Source organism: Rhineura floridana, chromosome 6, assembly GCF_030035675.1.
Source record: "Rhineura floridana isolate rRhiFlo1 chromosome 6, rRhiFlo1.hap2, whole genome shotgun sequence".
NCBI lineage: Eukaryota > Metazoa > Chordata > Lepidosauria > Squamata > Rhineuridae > Rhineura > Rhineura floridana.
Window position 1 is genome coordinate 14,799,442 of NC_084485.1, and position 19,545 is coordinate 14,818,986.

The following is a 19,545-nucleotide window of genomic DNA, read 5'->3' on the forward strand; positions in this document are numbered from 1 at the left end:
AGGGAGCATGGCTGTGACTAACAGGAAGGGACCCTGCACTTCTGAATTTGCCACTCCACTACTGATGACCCCCTAGTACCCACTGTATGTGGGTGGTGCAGGAATCCTATCTTGCACACTTACCTGGCAGTAAATCTCATTGAACTCAGTGGAAACTGATCCCGAGTTCAACAGCGCTGCAAATCTAGGGATGAAACGTGTCTGACGTCGCAGGCTGGAGGTCTCTTCCCATTTTGCAGAGGGGCAAACTGACTAGATAGATTAGCAACGAAGCACTTAGGGATTCGTCTCCTCTGGGCCATTATTGGCTCCTTTTCTATGCAAACATTTCTCCATAAACATTACAAGGCAGCAAGCCGTTTGTTGTGTCTGCTATGTTGCTGTTATTGTCTTCGATTGTAAACTGCTTCTTTCGTGCTTTGAAGACTTTTTTTTTTACAGTAATGTAATATCCGCTAAAAATGGGGAGGCTACCAGCTTGTGGAAATCGACGTTCAGTTATAATAATAATAATAAAATTTTATTTGTTAGTCGCCCATCTGTCTGACGTAACAGACACTCTGGGCGACTTACACAATATAAAATACAATTTAAAACATATTCATACAACAGTCACCATATTAAACAACAATACATCTAAACCACCCGTTAGTAATACAACATAATAGCCTAACCCACCCCAGAAATCCCATAGGCCTACCTGAATAACAAGGTCTTTAAGGCTCGACGAAAAGCCATCAGGGAGGAGGCATGTCAAAGGTCAAAAGGAAGCAAGTTCCAGAGGGTGGGGGCCACGACCGAGAAGGCCCTCTCTCTGGTCCGCACCAGCCTAGCTGTTTTCACCGGTGGGACCAAGAGAAGGTCTTGTGAGGCCGATCTTGTTTGGCGGCATATTTGGTGATACTGGAGGCGTTCCTTCAGATAAACTGGGCCAAAACCGTTTAGGGTTTCAAAGGTTAATACCAACACCTTGAATTGGGCCCGGTATACAACTGGCAACCAGTGTAGCTCCATCAACACTGGGGTGACATGATCCCGGCGACGGCTTTGCTTTATTAAGCGTGCCGCCGCATTCTGTACCAGCTGCAATTTCCGGACCGTCTTCAAGGGTAACCCCACGTAGAGCGCATTACAGTAGTCTAATCGATTATAGAAATTAGAGTTGTTCTAGAAACTCATGATGTACCAGTCAGAGCCTGGGGCAAAAGCCACACACTGGGAATCTGGGAATTCTAGGCCCAGGAATTCTCTCTGAGTTCAAGAACTAGTCCTTCTACACAAACATCCAGTCCTGTCCACTCCAAACTTTCGTTTCAGCAGCATAATTTCGGCCGGGGGGGGGATCATTTTGTTGGGGGTCTTGTTAAACGGGCGTCAGAAATCCTCGCAGTTCTCCTACAAATCATCCCGAGATCTACCAGGAGACCCCGATCTAGTCTCTCCTCTCCCCTCCCCCGCCCCCCTGTAAGTCGTCTTCTTCGCTAAGGGGTTGCTGTTGTTCGGAAAGGCCAATTTGTCAACCAACAAAAAGGCAATAAGCTAAGAGCAGTTTAATAAAAGTTTAATAAAATGATGATAAAACAGCCGTGAAGTCCTGCACGCTCAGCCCAAGCCTCATGCGTGCTCACGGAAGTCTCAGGGGGTTCGATTGGGCTTACTCGGAAGCAAGCGTGCAGGAAAACGCAGACCAGCCAAAAGGGGGACTCTCGTGATCCTCAGTTTTTATTTTGATCATTTGTTTGTCGCTGGAAGTTTTATTTCTGTGAGTAACCTGACTGCGGGAAAGAAGTTTTTTTTTTTTTTTTTGAAGTTAAAGAGAGAAGGAAGAGAAATTAGGAATGGCTGAGAGTTGAAGGAATGAATGGTTAATCATTTCTGGTCTTTGGGAAGAGAAGATACGGAGGAAAAGGATCTTGGGATGTTCTCATTTACTGATGTGTTCCCTATCGTAATGCCTGTTCAGAGCCGTATATTTCTTTATTCCATTAAGACAAAGAGTCTAGTTTTATTGCTGTTTGTCGTTATCTGCTATCAAGTCGATTACGACTTATGGCGACCCTATGAATCTGCAACCTCCAAGAGCATCTGTCGTGAACCTCCCTGTTCAGATCTTGTAAGTTCAGGTCTGTGGCTTCCTTGACGGAATCAATCCATCTCTTGTTTGGCCTTCCTCTTTTTCTGCTCCCTTCTGTTTTTCCCAGCATTATTGTCTTTTCTAGTGAATCAGGTCTTCTCATGATGTGTCCGAAGTATGATAACCTCAGTTTCATCATTTTAGCTTCTAATGATAGTTCTGGTTTAATTTGTTCTAACACCCAAATATTCGTCTTTTTCACAGTCCATGGTATGCGCAAAGCTCTCCTCCAACACCACATTTCAAATGAGTTGGTTTTCTCTTATCAGCTTTTTTCACTGTCCAACTTTCACATCCATGCATAGAGATCGAGAATACCATGGTCTGAATGATCCTGACAAGTGTTCAGTCTGGTTTTAGGCAGGTTTAAATCCGATTCTTGGCAGGTCTACTCAGAAGTGAGCCTACTGAGTGCAATGGGACTTGCTCCCAGGTAAGTATGTCGAAGACTGCAGCAGCCTAACCCAGCCGGAGAGGATAGCTAGGCTGCAATCCTATGCTCATTAAGGTCAGCCCCATTGAATACACTGAGAGTTGCGCCAAATCTCGCCTATCCATCGCGACAGACTTACAAGGCGGATTCTAATACTCTTAACAATAAAATGCACTAGAAATCTGGAAGAATGAAGACGCAAACGGTACCAACGGACAACCGTCTCCAACTACGTTATGGGGTATGGGACATCAACGTAGAGTTGCTGGATGCCTTCAAATCTTGCAACTGTTTTGCCAGGGTGGTGGCAGAAGTGTAATATTTGTGTTCACAACTGCAAAATTAACCTTAGCTAGCTGCCTCCTTTTCCAGTCCTAAAAGGAAGGCTGCTGTTTTAAACAACTGTTTTATGTCAGGTAGCCTTACCACAGGCATGACTGCATTTCTGCCTAGACAGAGGCCGCACCTGTTGAATCTCTGCCCGACACGCAGCGGTTCATAGCAGAGAGCGTCTGTTCAGGGGTAGGCAGATGGGCAATCGTTTCGCTTCTCCCTTATTTCCTTCTTTTAGCTGGATTTGATCTGCTGTGATAGAGACCTCGCTTTCTTTCTCCCCGAACATTTGAGAAGCCCTCGGTTCCTTAATTTGCTCTGCAGCCAAGGAGTCCAGAAGAAAACGTCAGTGCATCTTTCTGATTGGGACGAGCCTTTGAAATCCAGGGTGGAAAGGGATTTTTATCGATATCGCTTGATGCTCAGGAGAAGCAACAGCCCGATCCACAAACTACTTAAACCGGAGTCACTTCGATTTAGGGCGATCCCCTGCTCCTTCAACCCCTGAGATCAATGAAACCACCTCAGTTCAAAGGCCCTGAGCTTACGGGAAGGAGTCACAGCTGGATGAAAATGAGTTACCTTGGACTCCAGAGCCAACTTTTGTTGGCAAATCTTTTCTTTAAAATGCGAAGTTGCTTTTGTAAAGGATACTCCACATCCAATGAAATCCTGAGTAATTCCGTTCAGGTCAGTCGGAACTGGGCTGAGGGAGGGGGGCAGGGTCTGCTTAAGAAGAATTGTACATTTTTCCTGACCCCCTTTCCAATCACATCCAAATCACTTTGCCTTTAAGCAAATGAGGCGGGGGTCATTTTTGGAACATAAGGACGGGGAATGCTGCCTTAGCTTAGTCACATTATTGGTAGGTCTAGCTCAATATTGTCGACACTGACTGTCAGTGGCTCTCCAGGCTTTCAGGCAGAGAACCTTCTCCAGCCCTACCTGGAGATGCCGGGGATTCAACTTGGGACCTTCTGCGGAAACCAATTGTTCTGCAAGAGATTCGCGAGTGACTGTTGCTTGGGAAGTCCAAGGAAACTCGCGTGGCACAACACTATTGCTCGTCCTGTCACTTCTTCCCGGCACCCCGTTCTAAAAATTGTCATGAAGCAACAGGTGTTTACATTTAGGCCACGTAAGAAAGAACAGGTCGGGATTGAGGGCCTGCTCAGGGGACAACCTACAACCATTTTCCTGAGGACTCCTCAGTCCTGACGTCATTCGAACCCTCAACTGGGACTGAAATCAGCGAGGCTTTGATGTTGTTTAATGCAATGTAAGTCAAAGATAGGCAGACTTCAGGCTTGTGGTATCTCCGTTTGTTTTCACTAGAACCCTGAGATCCAGCCAGGGCCTGTAAATGTATTGGGAAATACAGCGAAATCCAGTCTAAGTTTTCCTAATGGCATCCTCAACTTCCTTGTTTATTCCGGAGTAAAGAAGACACTCTGATCTTACCTCTGAGCTTTTATTCCGAATTAAGGGGACTTGCTTCTAAGTATGTGCGACAATCCCTTTGAAATCATTTACTTTCGAGTAAACGTAGTGAGGGCTGGGTCGCTACGGCTGCACCCTTTAAACACGATCATTTCGGAGTAAACTCCATTTAATCTAATAAGATTTAGGTCCGCATAAAGGTATATAGAATCAGCAGTCTTAAAACCTCTTTCAGTTAGGAAGGAAAATATGAAGAACTTAATGGGAAATTTATCAAACTATAGTGTAATATTAGATGGTGACACAATTGGCTGGGTAGTTTCGAAGCGCAACCGAATCTGGCCCCGAATTCGCTTTCAGCCAATAACTAGATTCGCCTTTTTAAAAAGGTCTTCCCCACACCTTTCGACCCAGTTGCGCCGGAGTCACGACATAGGGCGCTTGTTCCGCTGAAGTCAATGTGGGCCAAATCGTTTTGAGAAAGCGCTATTCCGTTTAATTCTCTTGTGTCAGGAACGCTTACTTTTTTTAAAAAAAGCCCACCTTGTTCCTGCAAAGGGAGAAGAATCCATCTCTCCCCCGCCCGCCCTTGACGTCTAAGGAAAAGAAGCGTCCCCTCCTCTCCTAATTTCGGCTCCAGTCGGTTCCAGTTCCGCGGTGGGGAAAGGAGATAATATTCCACCACGTTAGGGGAAAATAGTTCCTTGAAATTGACAAGGTAATTGACAAGCTCTGTTCACAGACAAGGCGAAGAGCTGCAAAGGGTTTAGTCAGTTTCAAGAAATCCTAGAATTCCAAGTTCAGGTATAAGCGTAAAGGCGGCAGTTTTCTGAAGGGGCGAAAGAGAAAACGGGCTTTTCCTTTTCTCTCCTCTTTTTAAGGCGTTTTAAAAAAAACACTCTCAAGGCAAGGAGGGGGGAAAGTTTTTACTCGCTGATCGAACATTGGAAAATGTAAAACTATGAGCCTAAAACTCGAAGGGGTCAAAAACCTTTTTACTTCAGTCAAAACTTTTCGCTGCTGAGGAATTTTATATTTGTTTTTCTGGGGGGAAGTCACTAACACAATTAAATTTAAAACCGGTTTACACTTTAATTCGAGTTTAATTTAATTCAAGCGGAGGCGGTATGTGTGTGGATGGATAGATTGATCGATTGATAGATACATACGCAGATGGGCTATTAAGCCAGATAGTCCAAACAGGACCAAACAGACGGCGAGCTAGCAGGCAATATCTGGAATTTAGGATGTAGTATGAAAACCATAAAAGAGAAGGGAAAACGTCAACAAGAACGGATAAAGAGGTGTAAAGGTGGGGGAGAAAAAACAGGATCAGCAAAGCAAGAAACAAAACTGTCAAGAACAGAAGAAAATATTCGGGGGGGGGATAGGAAAGAGAAAAAAGCCTGTAAACGCCCCATTTATATTAATATTTCCCGGAAACAATTCGTGTAGCACAACCCTAAGCATGTGTTTTACACAAGAGTAGGCCCAAGGAACGAGTCCCAAGTTAGGTTGACAGCCTTCAATCTCTCTCTCCTCTCCCCGCTTTGATTTTAGAACGAATTGATTCAGATCAAAGTTGGGGGAGGCATTGCAGGCCACAGACCATGAGCGAACCCTCGCAGAAAAGCTTTCGGTCTCATAACTTAGTTCCGATTGGCGATACAGTCTAACAATTAACCGCCCCCAGCCTTCGATGCTCCGCACACGGGTGTCTGAGAGACTTCAGAAGTCTCCTCTGGAAGCAGATTTGAAAAGGAAAAATTTTTAAAAACCAGAAGCCTTGGCTAAACATCCAAAAGGAAACCGAAGAACCCTCCGTTGCTTCTTCTTCTTTTTTTTAATTCTTAAAACTAGTTTCTGGCTTTGGGGTTGGGAAATCCACCCACCCTTTTTGAAATGGTCGCCACCCAGTCTCATCCTAGCTAGCCAGCGCGCAGCTTGCCAGAGTGGAGCAGTCACATGACCGGGCCCCATCCCCTGCCGTAAAGGGGCCGAGCCGCAGATGAAGGGAATCACTTTCAGGCCGAGATTAGGCGAGAGAGGAGCTCGTTTAAGGCGCGATAGGCGAGCCGGGTCAAAAGTAGCTATCAGGGGGGAGGATCAGAGATAAGACAGCGACAGCAACTGGGCGGCAGAGCTGCTCTTCAAAGGACAGGCTGCTTGAAGGGGGTTGTTGGGAATCGGCTCCCCCCGCTTACCTTTTCTCTAGGATTTTTCCTTGTGGGTTTTTTTTTTAAGTATTGTTTGCTTCGATCTCTTTCATCATGAAAGTTTGCCTGTTAAAGCGTAAGTATCTCTCTCTCTCTGTAGCTAATTTATCTATTCTGCAGCTGGGCTTATCTCCCAGATAATGCCACACTTGGAGAAACTGGGAAAGGGGGGGGTTCTATTAGCTTTGCAAAGACCCACGATTGATAACCGTTTCTGTGATTTACGAGCTTCCTGGTTAAATCCCTCTTTCTTTCTGTCCTGTTTTTTTTTTAAAAAAATATCCTTTTCAGATATTCTTTTCATACGAAAGAACTGGAGAAGTGATTTCTTCCCCCCCACTCCGAAAATTGCTCGTTATATAGGATTGCCCTAGAGGTCGCGCGCCCCCATCCAATTGATTCTGCAAGGGATTTATCACTTCAGCGAACTTGCTTTTCTTGGGACCTCCCAAATCCGGGGAAAAATACTTTCGATATTTTTTCCTTTCTTCTTAGAAAAGCCATTTAAGATTCTTTTTTAAAAAGTAGTTTCAATCTCATCATGCAAGCAACTACTATTCGAGTTTTAACTCGAAGCTAAGTGCAAACTGGACTGCTTCGGGAGTACATCTTGTTACAAACTGTCGCTTCAAGGGGAGCAGGCTTGCACAGGCTGGCGGCTTGTAAAAAATAAACAGCCTTCGGTGAGTAGCATTTCCCCCCTCTGGTTTTTCGGTTAGACGTTTTACTTCCAATGAAAAGCATTGAGCGCATTCGTGCTTTACTCGGAAGTAAAAATGTAAATGAACTCCCTTCAAGTCGATTCCCACTTATGGTGACCCTATGAATAGGGTTTTCTTGGTAAGGGGTATACCATTGCCTTCCTCTGAGGCTGAGAGGCAGTGACTGGCCCAAGGTCACCCAGTAAGCTCCTCTAAATTCAGTGGGACTCCATACTCGAAAGCAATCCGAGTAAAGAAAACCTGTGTAAGGCAAACAAAGTTGGTTTCAAAGACTCCGCAGCTAGCTGGAAAGAAACTCCAATCGATTCCAAAGCTCATTTCGAAGTCCGGTGCCTCGCTGAACACGCTTGGAATCCCCCTTAACTTGAGCGGTAGTCTTTACTTCCGAGTAAACAGGGCTGTTCACGGGTGCATCCGGGGTCGCAGCCGCACATTATTTATTATTATTTATTTAATTTAATTTATATACCGCCCTAAGCCAAAAAGGCTCTCTGGGCGGTGTACATCAGAAATAAAACAAGCACAATATATAAATACAATAGATATAACAGAATCAAAAAAACAAACAAACAAGCAAGGAACCAAACTACACCAAAATACAACAATAATGCAATACTGTTAAAATACACGATGAGTCGAGAGCGAGCCCTCTAAGCCCGGTAGGCTTGCTTTCGAGTAAAACATAAGTGTGGGTTTAAAGTCTGCCTCCAGTCCTATTGCTCCTGTGTTTAAACAACCAAAACCCACTAACTAAACGCATCAGAAATTTTACTGCTATTTTGTATAGCAGAACATTGTTTTAGTTAAATTAAAACAAAATGTGTCTGGAGCCCTCGAATTGCAACGTTAGTTTGCACTGCGTCGGTGTCTTCCTAGATATTTGACGTTTGCAACTTTTTTTTTTTTGCGGCTTTCATTTTAATTTTTTAATACACCAGCAGAGTTGTTATTTATTTCTGTATAAATATACAGAGGATTGTACTTATTCCACGTTTCTTCGTCTTTGTCATTTCCCTTCTTTTTAAAACCTGTGATCCTTCTTAAAGCAAAGTGCTTCTTCACAAGGTCACTCTAACCCCTAAACATCCCTGACACACTGACATTTTTAGTGGAGTGTTGCTTTAATGTGTGGAATGAGGCTTTGAGGGTGGTTAGAAATGCTGTTTTATTTATGTTGCCTTCTAGCTGAAGTTGCTGGATTTAGTGTATTGTCTTGTTCCCTACATTGTCACTAGGGTGACAAGCTGCTATCAGGATAGTAGAGTCATTTGGTGGAAAACTTAGACTGGTTTGAATAATCTATTCTAACCAGAGCTTGGAAAAGTTACTGTTTTGAACTACAACTCCCATCAGCCTAATCCAGTGGCCATGCTGGCTGGGGCAGATGGGAATTGTAGTTTAAAAAAGTAACTTTTCCAAGCTCTGTAACCATTACTAGGATGCATGGGGAGCATAAATCGCTCTAGGAATTCAAGAATGTTCCAAGATAGAAGAGAAACTATGAACTCCTGGAATTTTATTTTTGGTTTTTCTTTTTCATCCAAGCCTTTGCAGAAATGGCCCACCAAATTCAACAAGACATCTTTCCTAGTAAATGGTATTAAGTATGGATTGCAGGCCCAGGCATACTTACTTTGGAATGAGTCTTACTGGAATTAGGCTCTGCTTCCAAGCGGACACAGAACCTAGCTGTGAATAATCTTAATAAAAAGAAAGAAATTAGATTGTTACTGCATCTGTGATGCAATCTTTAATTCCAGATTATATGCTCTTTAAAGATAAAAAGTCTGCATCCACTTACCTGGAGCTGACTCCTTTCAAAGAAGTGGGACTGACTTGCACATATTTATGGTTTAGAACTGAAGTTCCTCCACTGAGGATATTGGGAACACACACGGGTTTAATTGTTAGCACTTGGCCCAATTCAGAACTCAGTTAAGAGTGACTATCTGAAAAAGGGCTGGCAGGCTGTTGCAGTGTGCCATGTTAACCTGGTAGTCTCTGTCTAAATAGGCTCTGCTTTCAGTTATAGCTTGATCCACAAACAGTATACCATCCCTGTCTTGCGTTTAGATCACTCAAGTGCATTTAGCCACAACCACACAGTGTGATTCTAAATGTGCATTACTATCCATTGGTGCCAACGTAACTTAACCCCCATTAATGCTTTTAGAATTAGGGTGTAAATGAATGGGAGGGGGGGCACCAGTTAAACATGCAGCCCCCTGGCCCAGTCCACAAAGCTGGCCTCTATCCGCCCTTTTCAGCTAGGAAGCTTAAGAGCTGCCTTGCTGGATCCAGACCAAAAGTCCATTCTGTGTTTGACAGCGACCAGCTGGATGGCTGTCTGTCCTCCATAGGAAATGGCCTTCCCTTCTTCATCCCCAGCGCCTGATTCCAAGAGCAACATAGGTCTGCAAATGTCCCTTTAGCTCTTCTGGTTCATTGTGTTTTATTTATAGGAAACCTCCATCAATGAATCTAATCTTTCCCCCCAGCCCCAAAGTCAGTGGCACCACCGCATATGACATTCACACCCACAAGTTGCCGTCTACAATGTGCCAAGTGTGTCCCTTTTCTTACTTCCAAAGCTGCAGACCACATCGATGTGTGCGGGGGGAGAGGGCTGTAATCCTTTGCACACCTACTGGGTAGTAAGCCCCGCTGAAGACAGCGGGGTCTGCCTTCAGAGTCAACATGCAGAGCACTTCAAGTCTTCTTTGTTTTTTGTGGTCTGTTCCATACTGGGAGAGGGGGTGTTTACTATGATACCTTTGTACTTTTATATATTTACATACACACACAAACACACACATATATATATGACATCCCAAAGAAGCGCCATAGGCTTCTTATGGCTTACTCTATCATTTTTTAGTAAGACACATTTAATGGGAATGCATTCTTAATATTCACCGGATGTATTTGTAAGGTGTGATTAACTTTTCAGCTGGCGAGAAAAACCTTATCCAGATGAAGCTGGCTGCTATTGGTACTTCCACAATAGATGGACCAATTTACTCAGAGCTGAAATGCCTCTCTCTATTATTTTTTTTTAAATTGATCTCCTTGAGAAGATGATATTTCAAGAGGTTAGGGTTGTTGTTCTGGATCCCCACAAATGTGTTCCATGTGATGCTCCATCCATAAATTATCCCCTTCCCATCTCTTCCCCCCCAAAAAAACCACTTTAAGTTGAAATGCTGTTATGCTTCAATTCACAACTTCTGAATATGCCTAATTCCTGTTGGATGACGTACAAAGTGGACTCTGGCCTGCAAAAGCTTATGTCATAATAAATTTGTTGGACTTGAAGGTACCACAAGACTTTTTAATGAATTTTCAATTGAGGCATGGGGTTATATCCAGTAAGAATAATGATTAATAATTTATTTATTTATTACATTTACATCCACTTTTGTTTTCATGAAACCCAAGGTAGATTTACATATGGTTCCCAGACAGTCTCCCATCCAGGCACTGACCACACCTGACGCTGCTTAGCTTCAGCACAGAGCTGGCCTTATGTGCCTTTATAGCCTGGGAACCCATGCCCATTTATGAATCGTTTTCTATGAATAATCTCAAAGCAATTTCAGGTACTTCTAGAGAGTATATCAACTGGAGGTGATAGAACTACTTCAAAATAAGTAAATCTGAGCATTCTGCAGCTTGCTCCCTGAGCCTATGAAAAGCCATGGGGAAGTATGCTTGGAACCATCACAGACTGCAATCCTGTGCTCACTTGCTAGGGAATAAGCACTACTGACCTTGGTGGGTTTAAATTCCAAATGGCCTTGCAGAAGAATATACTGTTAGGGCACAAACAATCTATTTTTGCCTATGGGGAAGGTTTTTTGTGGTGTTTTTTTTTTAAAGCTGAATATTCTACTTCTCTTTGCATCTGTCAGTCTATAGATGCAGGCTGCATCCACAACCCGTTGACTAGAACATAGGCCTATGGAGCTCAGTAAGATTATGTTGAGTAGGTGTAAAAGCCTTTATAAAAGTAAGTCTCTGTAGAGCTGATTATACATAGAGAGTATGTAATATGAAGATCACTAGAATCGACAGGAATTTGATTTTTGTAGGTTGTGAACTGCAATGGAATCCAGATCTAAGGATTCAAGCACAAACTTTCTTGGGGGCAAGTCCGCTTGACCTCTGGGCCTTACTTCCGAATGTACACGCACAGGTTTGAGCTGCAAATGTAAGTGTGCTTTAGGAGTGCTTCATCAGCTTTAGATCTGTATGGCTAGTGTCCAGGGCATGGTGTCCACCCCTTGCCCTTGGCAATAAAACTTCCAACATGACCTGAATGAGTCACCTTTCTCAGTCCAACCTACCTCACAGGGTTATTGTGAAGATCTTACATTTGGTTTAACTGCATAGCTTTATATTGTCTTAATTGTATGCTGCCAGTGCTGAAGGCTGAATTATACATTTCCTAACTTAAAAAAAAATACCAGTGGGGTAAGTCCATGTATGCTACCCTGATCTTACTAGAGGAAGGGGAAGAAATAAATGGTGGTGGGTAAATGAACATGCTGCCACCTTTTTTTACCCTGCTCCTATGTCTATTGGTGTATTTCATACCAAAAACCAAAACAACCTTCACCTACATAGGTTTTGCTAGGACAATTTTGACTGACTGATATATGATCATTTGTTGGGGAAGGATGTCAAGCCGCTGTTAAAGCATGGGAGCAGAAGAAATAAAAAAGTTGGCACTCCTGACAATACAAGCGCTGTGTGCTCCATGCCCTCCTTCCAACCTTTGCAATATGTTCAGACCACTTTCTCTAAGTCCATGTAGACACCATACATGTAAAACACATGGCTTCCCCCAAAGAATCCTGGGAACTGTGATTTATCCCTCACAGAACTACAATTCCCAGTATGCTTAACAAACTACAGTTTGGGCAAGGTGTGTGCTTTAAATCTAGGGTGTGTATGCAGCTTAAGCTTTAGAGCAGGAATGGAAGAAGGCTGGTGGAGGCAAGGCTAGACACAGGAGCTGGAACATCTGTTCTTACTTCTCCTCTTTTCTGTCTTTTAGGTGCTTGAAAGCTGCCGTGGCTGCAACAGCTTGGGAGGATTAGCCGAGTTCTTCATGTCCCACTTCCAACCCTTGCTGTCCAACTTCGTGGCTTGCTCTGATTCTGCCCTACCAGCTACTTTGAGGGATACAAAATGTACCAGAGCTTAGCTCTTGCCCCCAACCCTGGCCAATCTGCATACTCCCACGATTCCAGCAATTTCCTGCACTCGCCAGCCAGCCCAGCTGTGTACGTGCCAACTAGCCGGATGCCTACCATGCTCCAGAGCCTACCTTACCTGCAGAGTTGTGAACCTGCCCACCAGGGCCATCCCCTGAGCAGCCACCCAGGGTGGGCGCAGCCAGCCAATGCTGAGGCATCGCATTTCAATGCTAGCAGCCCTCACCCACCCTCAGGTTTCTCTTACTCTCACAGCCCCCCTGGTGGTAGTGGCACCGGACGAGATGGAGGCTACCAGAGCCCCCTGTTGCTGGGTGCCGGGGGACATGACCAGTATGGCAATGCTCTGGTGCGTTCGGTCAATGGATCCTACTCTAGCCCTTATCCAGGTGCTTATGTCAGCCCTGCGGAGATGCCGCCATCTTGGACCACAGGGCACTTTGAGAGCAGCGTCTTGCACAGCCTTCAGACGCGGCAGGGGAGCTTGCCTGGCCGGAGACCCACGTTTGGTATGTAACGTATCTTCCCCCCATGTCCTCCCCAATAGAAACCATTCTAATTTCATGTGGTTCTCTGCTATTGAGAACCTTAGACTGGAGATGGGTCATTTTCCTCTCTCCCAAAACCTGAAGGTATTATGATGGAGACTATTTTGCCAATACCTTGTGTCGAGGCATCATTGGGCACATCCACATCATGCATTTAAAGCACATTATTTCCCCCCAAAGAATCCTGGGAACTGTAGTTTACCCTTCACACAACTACAACTTCCAGCTCCCTTGACAAACTACACTTCCCGGGATTCTTTGAGGGGGAGCCATGTACGGTGTGGATGTGGCCACTGTGTTTTAAACAGTTTTTTTTATTGATGGATATTAAAGAAGTGTGCACACTATGGCCTGGTCATGCATAGTGCTAAGCTAGACTGTGGCGTAGTGGGATTGAGGATATGTGCAGGCTCCCAGAGAGGACGACATGCCTGCTTTGCTCCTCCTCAGGTCATTCTACTGCTGCATTGCGCTGAGCAAAGCCATGCTTTGGTTTAGTGTTTCATCCAAACCCAGGTTTGTGATTTAGCTCTCTCCATCTTAGATAAACCACCAGCTGTAACCAGAATTTGTTCTTATGGTTTACAGTTCATGGTTTGTCTGGGACAGCTAAACCACAAGCCTTGGTCTAGACAATGCACTAAGCCAAACCCAGGTTTGGCTCATTGTGGCAGCAGTATGACTGAAGGAGCAAAGGAGCCATTATCTCCTCTCCAGAAGCCTGAATGTTTTGCCCATTTTTGCAAAGCAATAGTTTGGCTTCATGTTGTATGTGAATCAAGTTTCCTGTATTATACTATGTTCAGTGTGTGTGGGGTGGGGGTGGGTGGGGGGAACCTACAATCTGTCTGTGGCCTTAATTAATCATAAACAACCCCACCCACCCCCCAATTCCAGAACCTGGACAATTCTGCATTTGAGCCAAAAAGTGCATATCGTTTAAGGAAGGAACAGAGAATTTTTGGCTTTCCAGATTTTGTTGTACTCGTACTCTCATCAGCCCCAATCAGCATGGCCAATGGGTTCAGGGATTATGGAAATCAGTGTCCAGCAACATCTAGAGGCCCAGAGGTTTACCATTCCTGGTCTAAGGACACATCTAGGTTACACTGAAACCAGTATCAAGCCAGCTTGTCTCTTGTTCTCCTCCAAGGTTTGCTGGAAATTATAGGCCTGTTTTGGGTGATTTTTTTTAAAAAAAGGGAATCATCTAAGAAACAACCACTCTCAGTGGTCTTGGCCATGATGGCTAAATGGAATCTAGAAATGTCAGTTCTTTCTAGAAAGTCCACAATAAGGCAGGAAGGCACTTGGTTCAACGCTGTTGGGAATGGGAAGCTGAACTAGATTGATTGCTCTCTTGATGTTCTTAAATTGGTTTGAAAGTTTGTTCTGAACTTTTAAAAATAGAAATACTTAACGGCAGGATCCATTTTTAAAAAATACTAAGTTTCCCTTTATTGGTTAATCTACCAGACATAGTGTTGAGCCTGCCATGTAAATTGTGGCATTGGATAGAGGTATGAAGTATAGCAATCATGGAATATTAGTCAGAAGAATGAGTACATTGGCCAGGTTGATAGACCCTTCCCACATCCTAGTGTTCAAGAATCTTCAGCAAGCACTGCTTTAGCCACTTATGAAGGTAACGTCCTTGACAAAGGGGGCTAGAAATGGTAAAAACTAATTCTGGGAGTCTGCATGCATGGGGCATTGTTTCGGAAGCCAAATTCTGTCCTTGGTGTAACTGCTGCCATGCAGTAAATGAGTGACCTTGCAAGTGAAGTCACAGGAAGGAACCCCCTTGGATTTTGAGAATGTGCCTGAACCCTGTTAGTGTTCAGATAAAAAGGAACTTGAGGGGTACACTTGGGTCTTATATGGGAAGGAGCAACATAAATTGTTTCATGCAGTGTACTAGTATTTACTGAGTGCTCTTGCACTTGGATGTATTTTGGCTGGCAGTAACTTTTGATCAATTTATATACCTACATTCATTCTGCTACATGTGCAATTACTATCTATCTATATTCAGGTGTTATGCTGTGTCCTATGCAAAGCACCTTTCTGCATGGTGTGTGTAAACTGTCTCCAAGAGGGATAAGAGGCTTTGATGACAATGCTTCATATTTTCAAACTGCATTATTTCAAATATTCAGCACACTTCAGAAGTACATTACCCTGGTAAATATTTATTTTTTAAAAAAGCAGATAACTTGAGGCTGAGAAAGCAATGTCTGGCTTGAGGCCGCTAACGCATGTTTACTTGGAAGTAAAATAGACACTGGTTTGCATGCTGTGGATGTGTAGCTAAGGGTGATTTTGGATTTATAACTTTGTGAGTTGAACTGGGGCTGGGGTGTTCACTCCTAGCCACTGTGCCTCATCAACATTTTGCCCTTAGATCTTCACCTTCTGGCAAGAGCAGCACAGTTAGGAAGGAATTCTTGGGTCACATTCACATCTATGTCAAACTGAATGAACAATTGCACGGCAATGGGTTTCCATCAACTGATATCAGTAAAGGGGAGTTCTGCTTCCATTCTAGAATGTAATTTTGAAATCTTGTTTCAACAAAGGGACTAGCGCCATGTCTTAATGATTTTATATGCCATTGCAGCAGGTCTGAGGGCAACAGCATATCCCCAAGTACTGCCATGTTAACCAGGTTGACCATCAGGCTGGGAGGCAATTTACCTTCTTCCTCTTGAAGTTCTTGGAATATTTTGGGAGGGTAGCAGTAATGTGGTACTGGGAGAAGATGTTGACTTCCTGACCACAGTTCTTGTTAGCTATCACCTGTCAATATTAAAAATAAGACAGATGCCCCTCTCCAAAAGAAGGGAAGTTTTCTGCATCCAGATTAAAAATAGAACCATCTTCTGTTCTTCAGACATTTTATTTAAAATCTAGCTCACTGAGATATTATCTGCCAGTTTAAAAAAATCATTTCAAAACAGAGGTCTAAATTTCAGTTTTAAATTGGTGGATGTTTTTACTGAATTGTGTTCTTGCTCAAAGATGAGTGCTTGAAGCAGGAAGAACAGGGTCTCAAAATGGATGAGGGAAGGTTCACAATCTGAAGGCATATGTGGCTAGTCCTCAGCATTTTTGTCCTGAATGTGTGCAAGAGCTTCTATGTCTAGACTATGCCTTGATACCATGTAGGCTGATTCTATATGTGTGTTTACATGATTGTAAATCTACTGGATTCGATTAGGCATACTCCAAAATAAGTATGCAAAGGATTCTTGGAACACTGTTTTACTGGGCTTAGTTGTTTCCAAAACCTTTTTGTCTCTTCCCAGGAGTTTTCTTGCAAAATATGAGAAGGGAAAAGGTTTTTGTTGGGTCTCTCCGAAGTTGTCTTGCCGTATAGCCTTTCTATATTGACATATAAGGCAGGAAAACGCCACGGGGTTGCGCTTTTCCCTTGGAGTCAAAAATAGTAGCGGCGGTTTTGAATGTGGGGAATATCTGCCCTTCTCGACAACATCCCTGCAGTCCTGCTTTTCCGCGGTGACGCTGCTTGGGGTTTAAATTAGGTGAGCAGATTTACAGCCGTTTCGCCTTTTAAAAGTAATTTATTGGGGTAAATGAGTTTAGATCTGAACAGACTCGGAGGCTCCTAATTCTCTCTTCCCCTTCCCCAGCTATGTGCGCGTTGGCATCCATCAACAAACGCTCAAAATCTGCTAGGCATGGGACAAGCAAAGCTGCTTCGCTTCGGGTTCACACTGTTGTTGTTTTTTTAAAAAAAGAATCCCAGTGAAGCAAACTTTTTAAGGAGGCGCTTGGCTAATAAAATCGGTCTTGATCTGCTTCCTACAATTCCCTTCATTTTTATTTTTATTTTTTGTTCTGAAGTCCTTGGGTTTTTTATCGACTTCAACTTTTTATCTTTTGTTATCTTGCTTGATGGTCCCCTCTTCTCTCTTCCCCCCTTATATTTATCCGAAAAACAACAGAATTAGGTCTTTGACTTTAAATAGAAGAAAAAATCCTTTATCTGGAGTACCACAGAAGAGAACAGAAAGGCTTCAGGAATAGGATCTGAAGACTCGCTGAAATGCCCCTGAGAGCACAGTTCTAAGCAATATTCCCCTTTCACTTTCCATCCAAGGGAAAAATATTTTCAAATCTGAATTTAAAAAGCAAGCAGATGTCCCTGTGCAATGCAGATCCGCTGCTGTCCTTTTAAGTTTAGCCAGATCTACAAACCACATTGAATTCGCGCGCTCTCTTGGATGGCAGAGCATTCTCTCATGGTTTTCCAAAGGGTGTTGATTCTAAGTTTAGGAGCTGGAAGCTTTAATTGGTAAATGTCCAGACAGAGATGCCGCATTTTTATTTGAAAGTCCCCCTGTTTTCAATGGGGTAAGTGATCGGAAGATTGCAGCTCTAATTAAACCACTGAATCTTGTTTACTTTGAAATGAGCCGGATTGATTGCAATGTAGCCAAAGAAAAAAATATGCAGATTTAGGATTGCAGTCTCCATTTCTTTAATAGTAATAATGATGATGATAATAATGGTGATTAGTTGGCAACAAGACTGCTCATGCTTATCTAGGTAATTTCAGGGAAGGTCCCTGAACAAATACTCTAAAGAGGAATTTACTTCTGAGTAAATGTGTATGTAGAAGTGAGTTGCATGTGTCACGGAATTCTATAGGGCTAGTAGGCTGCAATTGTATATACTGTTTAAATTTATTTTAAATGTCTAATTTGCCCTTCATCAGAAGATGCCAGGATGGTGTACAAAATAATTTGAGGTTAGTCCCTGTTCTGATGTGAAAGTAGAAAAGGTAACATTTTCATTTAGCAAGCACTATTAACATTGTAACAAAAAATTAGGTTGCCTTTCAGTTCCATCAGGGTCAAAATCATGTCTTCCCTCTTACTTCTATTTGAAGATTTCTCAGTTACAGAAGAGCATGTCATTAAGCACTCATTTCAAACATAAGCACCTATTTTTCACTTTCAGACTCTTTTCTGAATTTCCAAAGATCAAATTGATTGCAAGTATAACATACGGTTGTATCCATAAGTTCAGAAGAGGCCCATTGAAATACATGACTAAAATCTATTTACTTCATTATTATTATTATTATTATTATTATTATTATTATTATTATTATTATTATTATTTACATTTGTATACCACCCCATAGCTGAAACTCTCTGGGTGGTTTACAACCATTGAAAACATTAAAAACAAATATACAAATTTAAAAACACATTTTAAAAAAAACAATTTAAAAACACATGCTAAAATGCCTGGGAGAAGAGGAAAGTCCTGACCTGGTGCCAAAAAGATAACAGTGCTGGCACCAGGCGTGCCCCGTCAGGGAGATCATTCCACAATTTGGGGGCCACCACCATTTATCTATATCATTTGTACCCCCTTTCCCAACATATTTTAAACTTGATTTTTAAAAAAAGTTGGTGTCAGTTCTTCAGTCTCTTAAGTTATAGGATGGAGTCTATTGAGTCTTTTACATATCCATGCTTGTACTGAGGTTTGGTGTGTGTGGCTTAATTTAATTTTTGTAGAGTTAATATAACAGGTTTAATTTTAACATACAGGTGCTCAACTAAATTGGGTATTTGAAATAACTTGTCTTTGGGTGACGGTGCTACCTAAAGGTCAGCTTCACTGTTAAACCTATGTATGATTTTAACATAAAATCAGTATAAGTTTTTTCTAGGCATATATCATTTTATCTTCTAATAGTTTAGTAAAATAAGCACACTTGAGAGTGCAATCTTATGTTCATTTACTCAAGATGCAAGTCCTGCTTTAAGTATGTTTAGTATGTACCCTTCATCAGGAAGTAAACCCTGCTGAACTTGATGAGAGTTCAGGAATAAGTGTATAATATTATTGAGCTATTGGTTTGTCATCAAACAGGGACATGACTTAATTGGTACTGGCAGGAGGGGGATGGAAATCAATCGAATCTGAATCCACGTAAGTGTCTTTGGGAGGGGGTGATTGTGTGTGTCATGAAATAAATTGGTGTTGAGAGGCATCTCTTTTTTTCATAACTGTTTAAGTCTTGTTTATGCCTTGTTCAACGTTTGCTCTTAATATTCTGCAAGCTTGGTTCCTTTTAGCAGTTAACATTCAGTCCTGCGCTATCAGTTCGTGAATTTGATAGAATTTTTTTTATTTTAAAATAAATTGGCGAAGAAATTGGGTGGAATTTAGGAAGCCGCTATGTACACCTTGATTACAATCCAGAGTTAAATGTCTGGATGTGAAGCCCAATCCATGTTTCACTTGTAAGAAAATCTCATGGTATTCAATAAGGCTTTCTCATGAGTGTCCAGAGGATTGCTGTCTTGTATCTTCTGGTGCAGACGCACTCATGCACAGAGTACTTACCTGAAAATCCAGACTTTGCACAATCCTCCTGGCTGCTTCCTTGGTTCAACAAACTTTAAATATGAATATATTTTCATCAAAGCAGGGGTATCTTTTAAACTGGGCAGCAG

The 19,545-nt window shown here is 42.7% G+C and overlaps 1 protein-coding gene across 5 annotated transcripts in view; it reads left to right on the forward strand.

The window, feature by feature from the left end:
- Positions 1–4,976: 4,976 nt before the first annotated feature.
- Positions 4,977–19,545, forward strand: part of GATA5 (GATA binding protein 5) — a 45,311-nt gene continuing 30,742 nt past the window's right edge. Inside the window, exons 1-3 of one of the 5 annotated variants that reach the window (XM_061631064.1) lie at positions 6,340–6,632; positions 11,370–11,488; positions 12,338–13,006. In XM_061631064.1, the coding sequence (XP_061487048.1) occupies positions 12,472–13,006 (535 nt within the window). In that variant the 5' untranslated portion in view covers positions 6,340–6,632; positions 11,370–11,488; positions 12,338–12,471. Of the gene's footprint in view, positions 5,059–6,339; positions 6,633–6,861; positions 7,240–11,369; positions 11,489–12,337; positions 13,007–19,545 lie in introns of those variants that run through there. The other 4 variants (XM_061631066.1, XM_061631063.1, XM_061631067.1 and 1 more) reach the window with 4 other exon arrangements.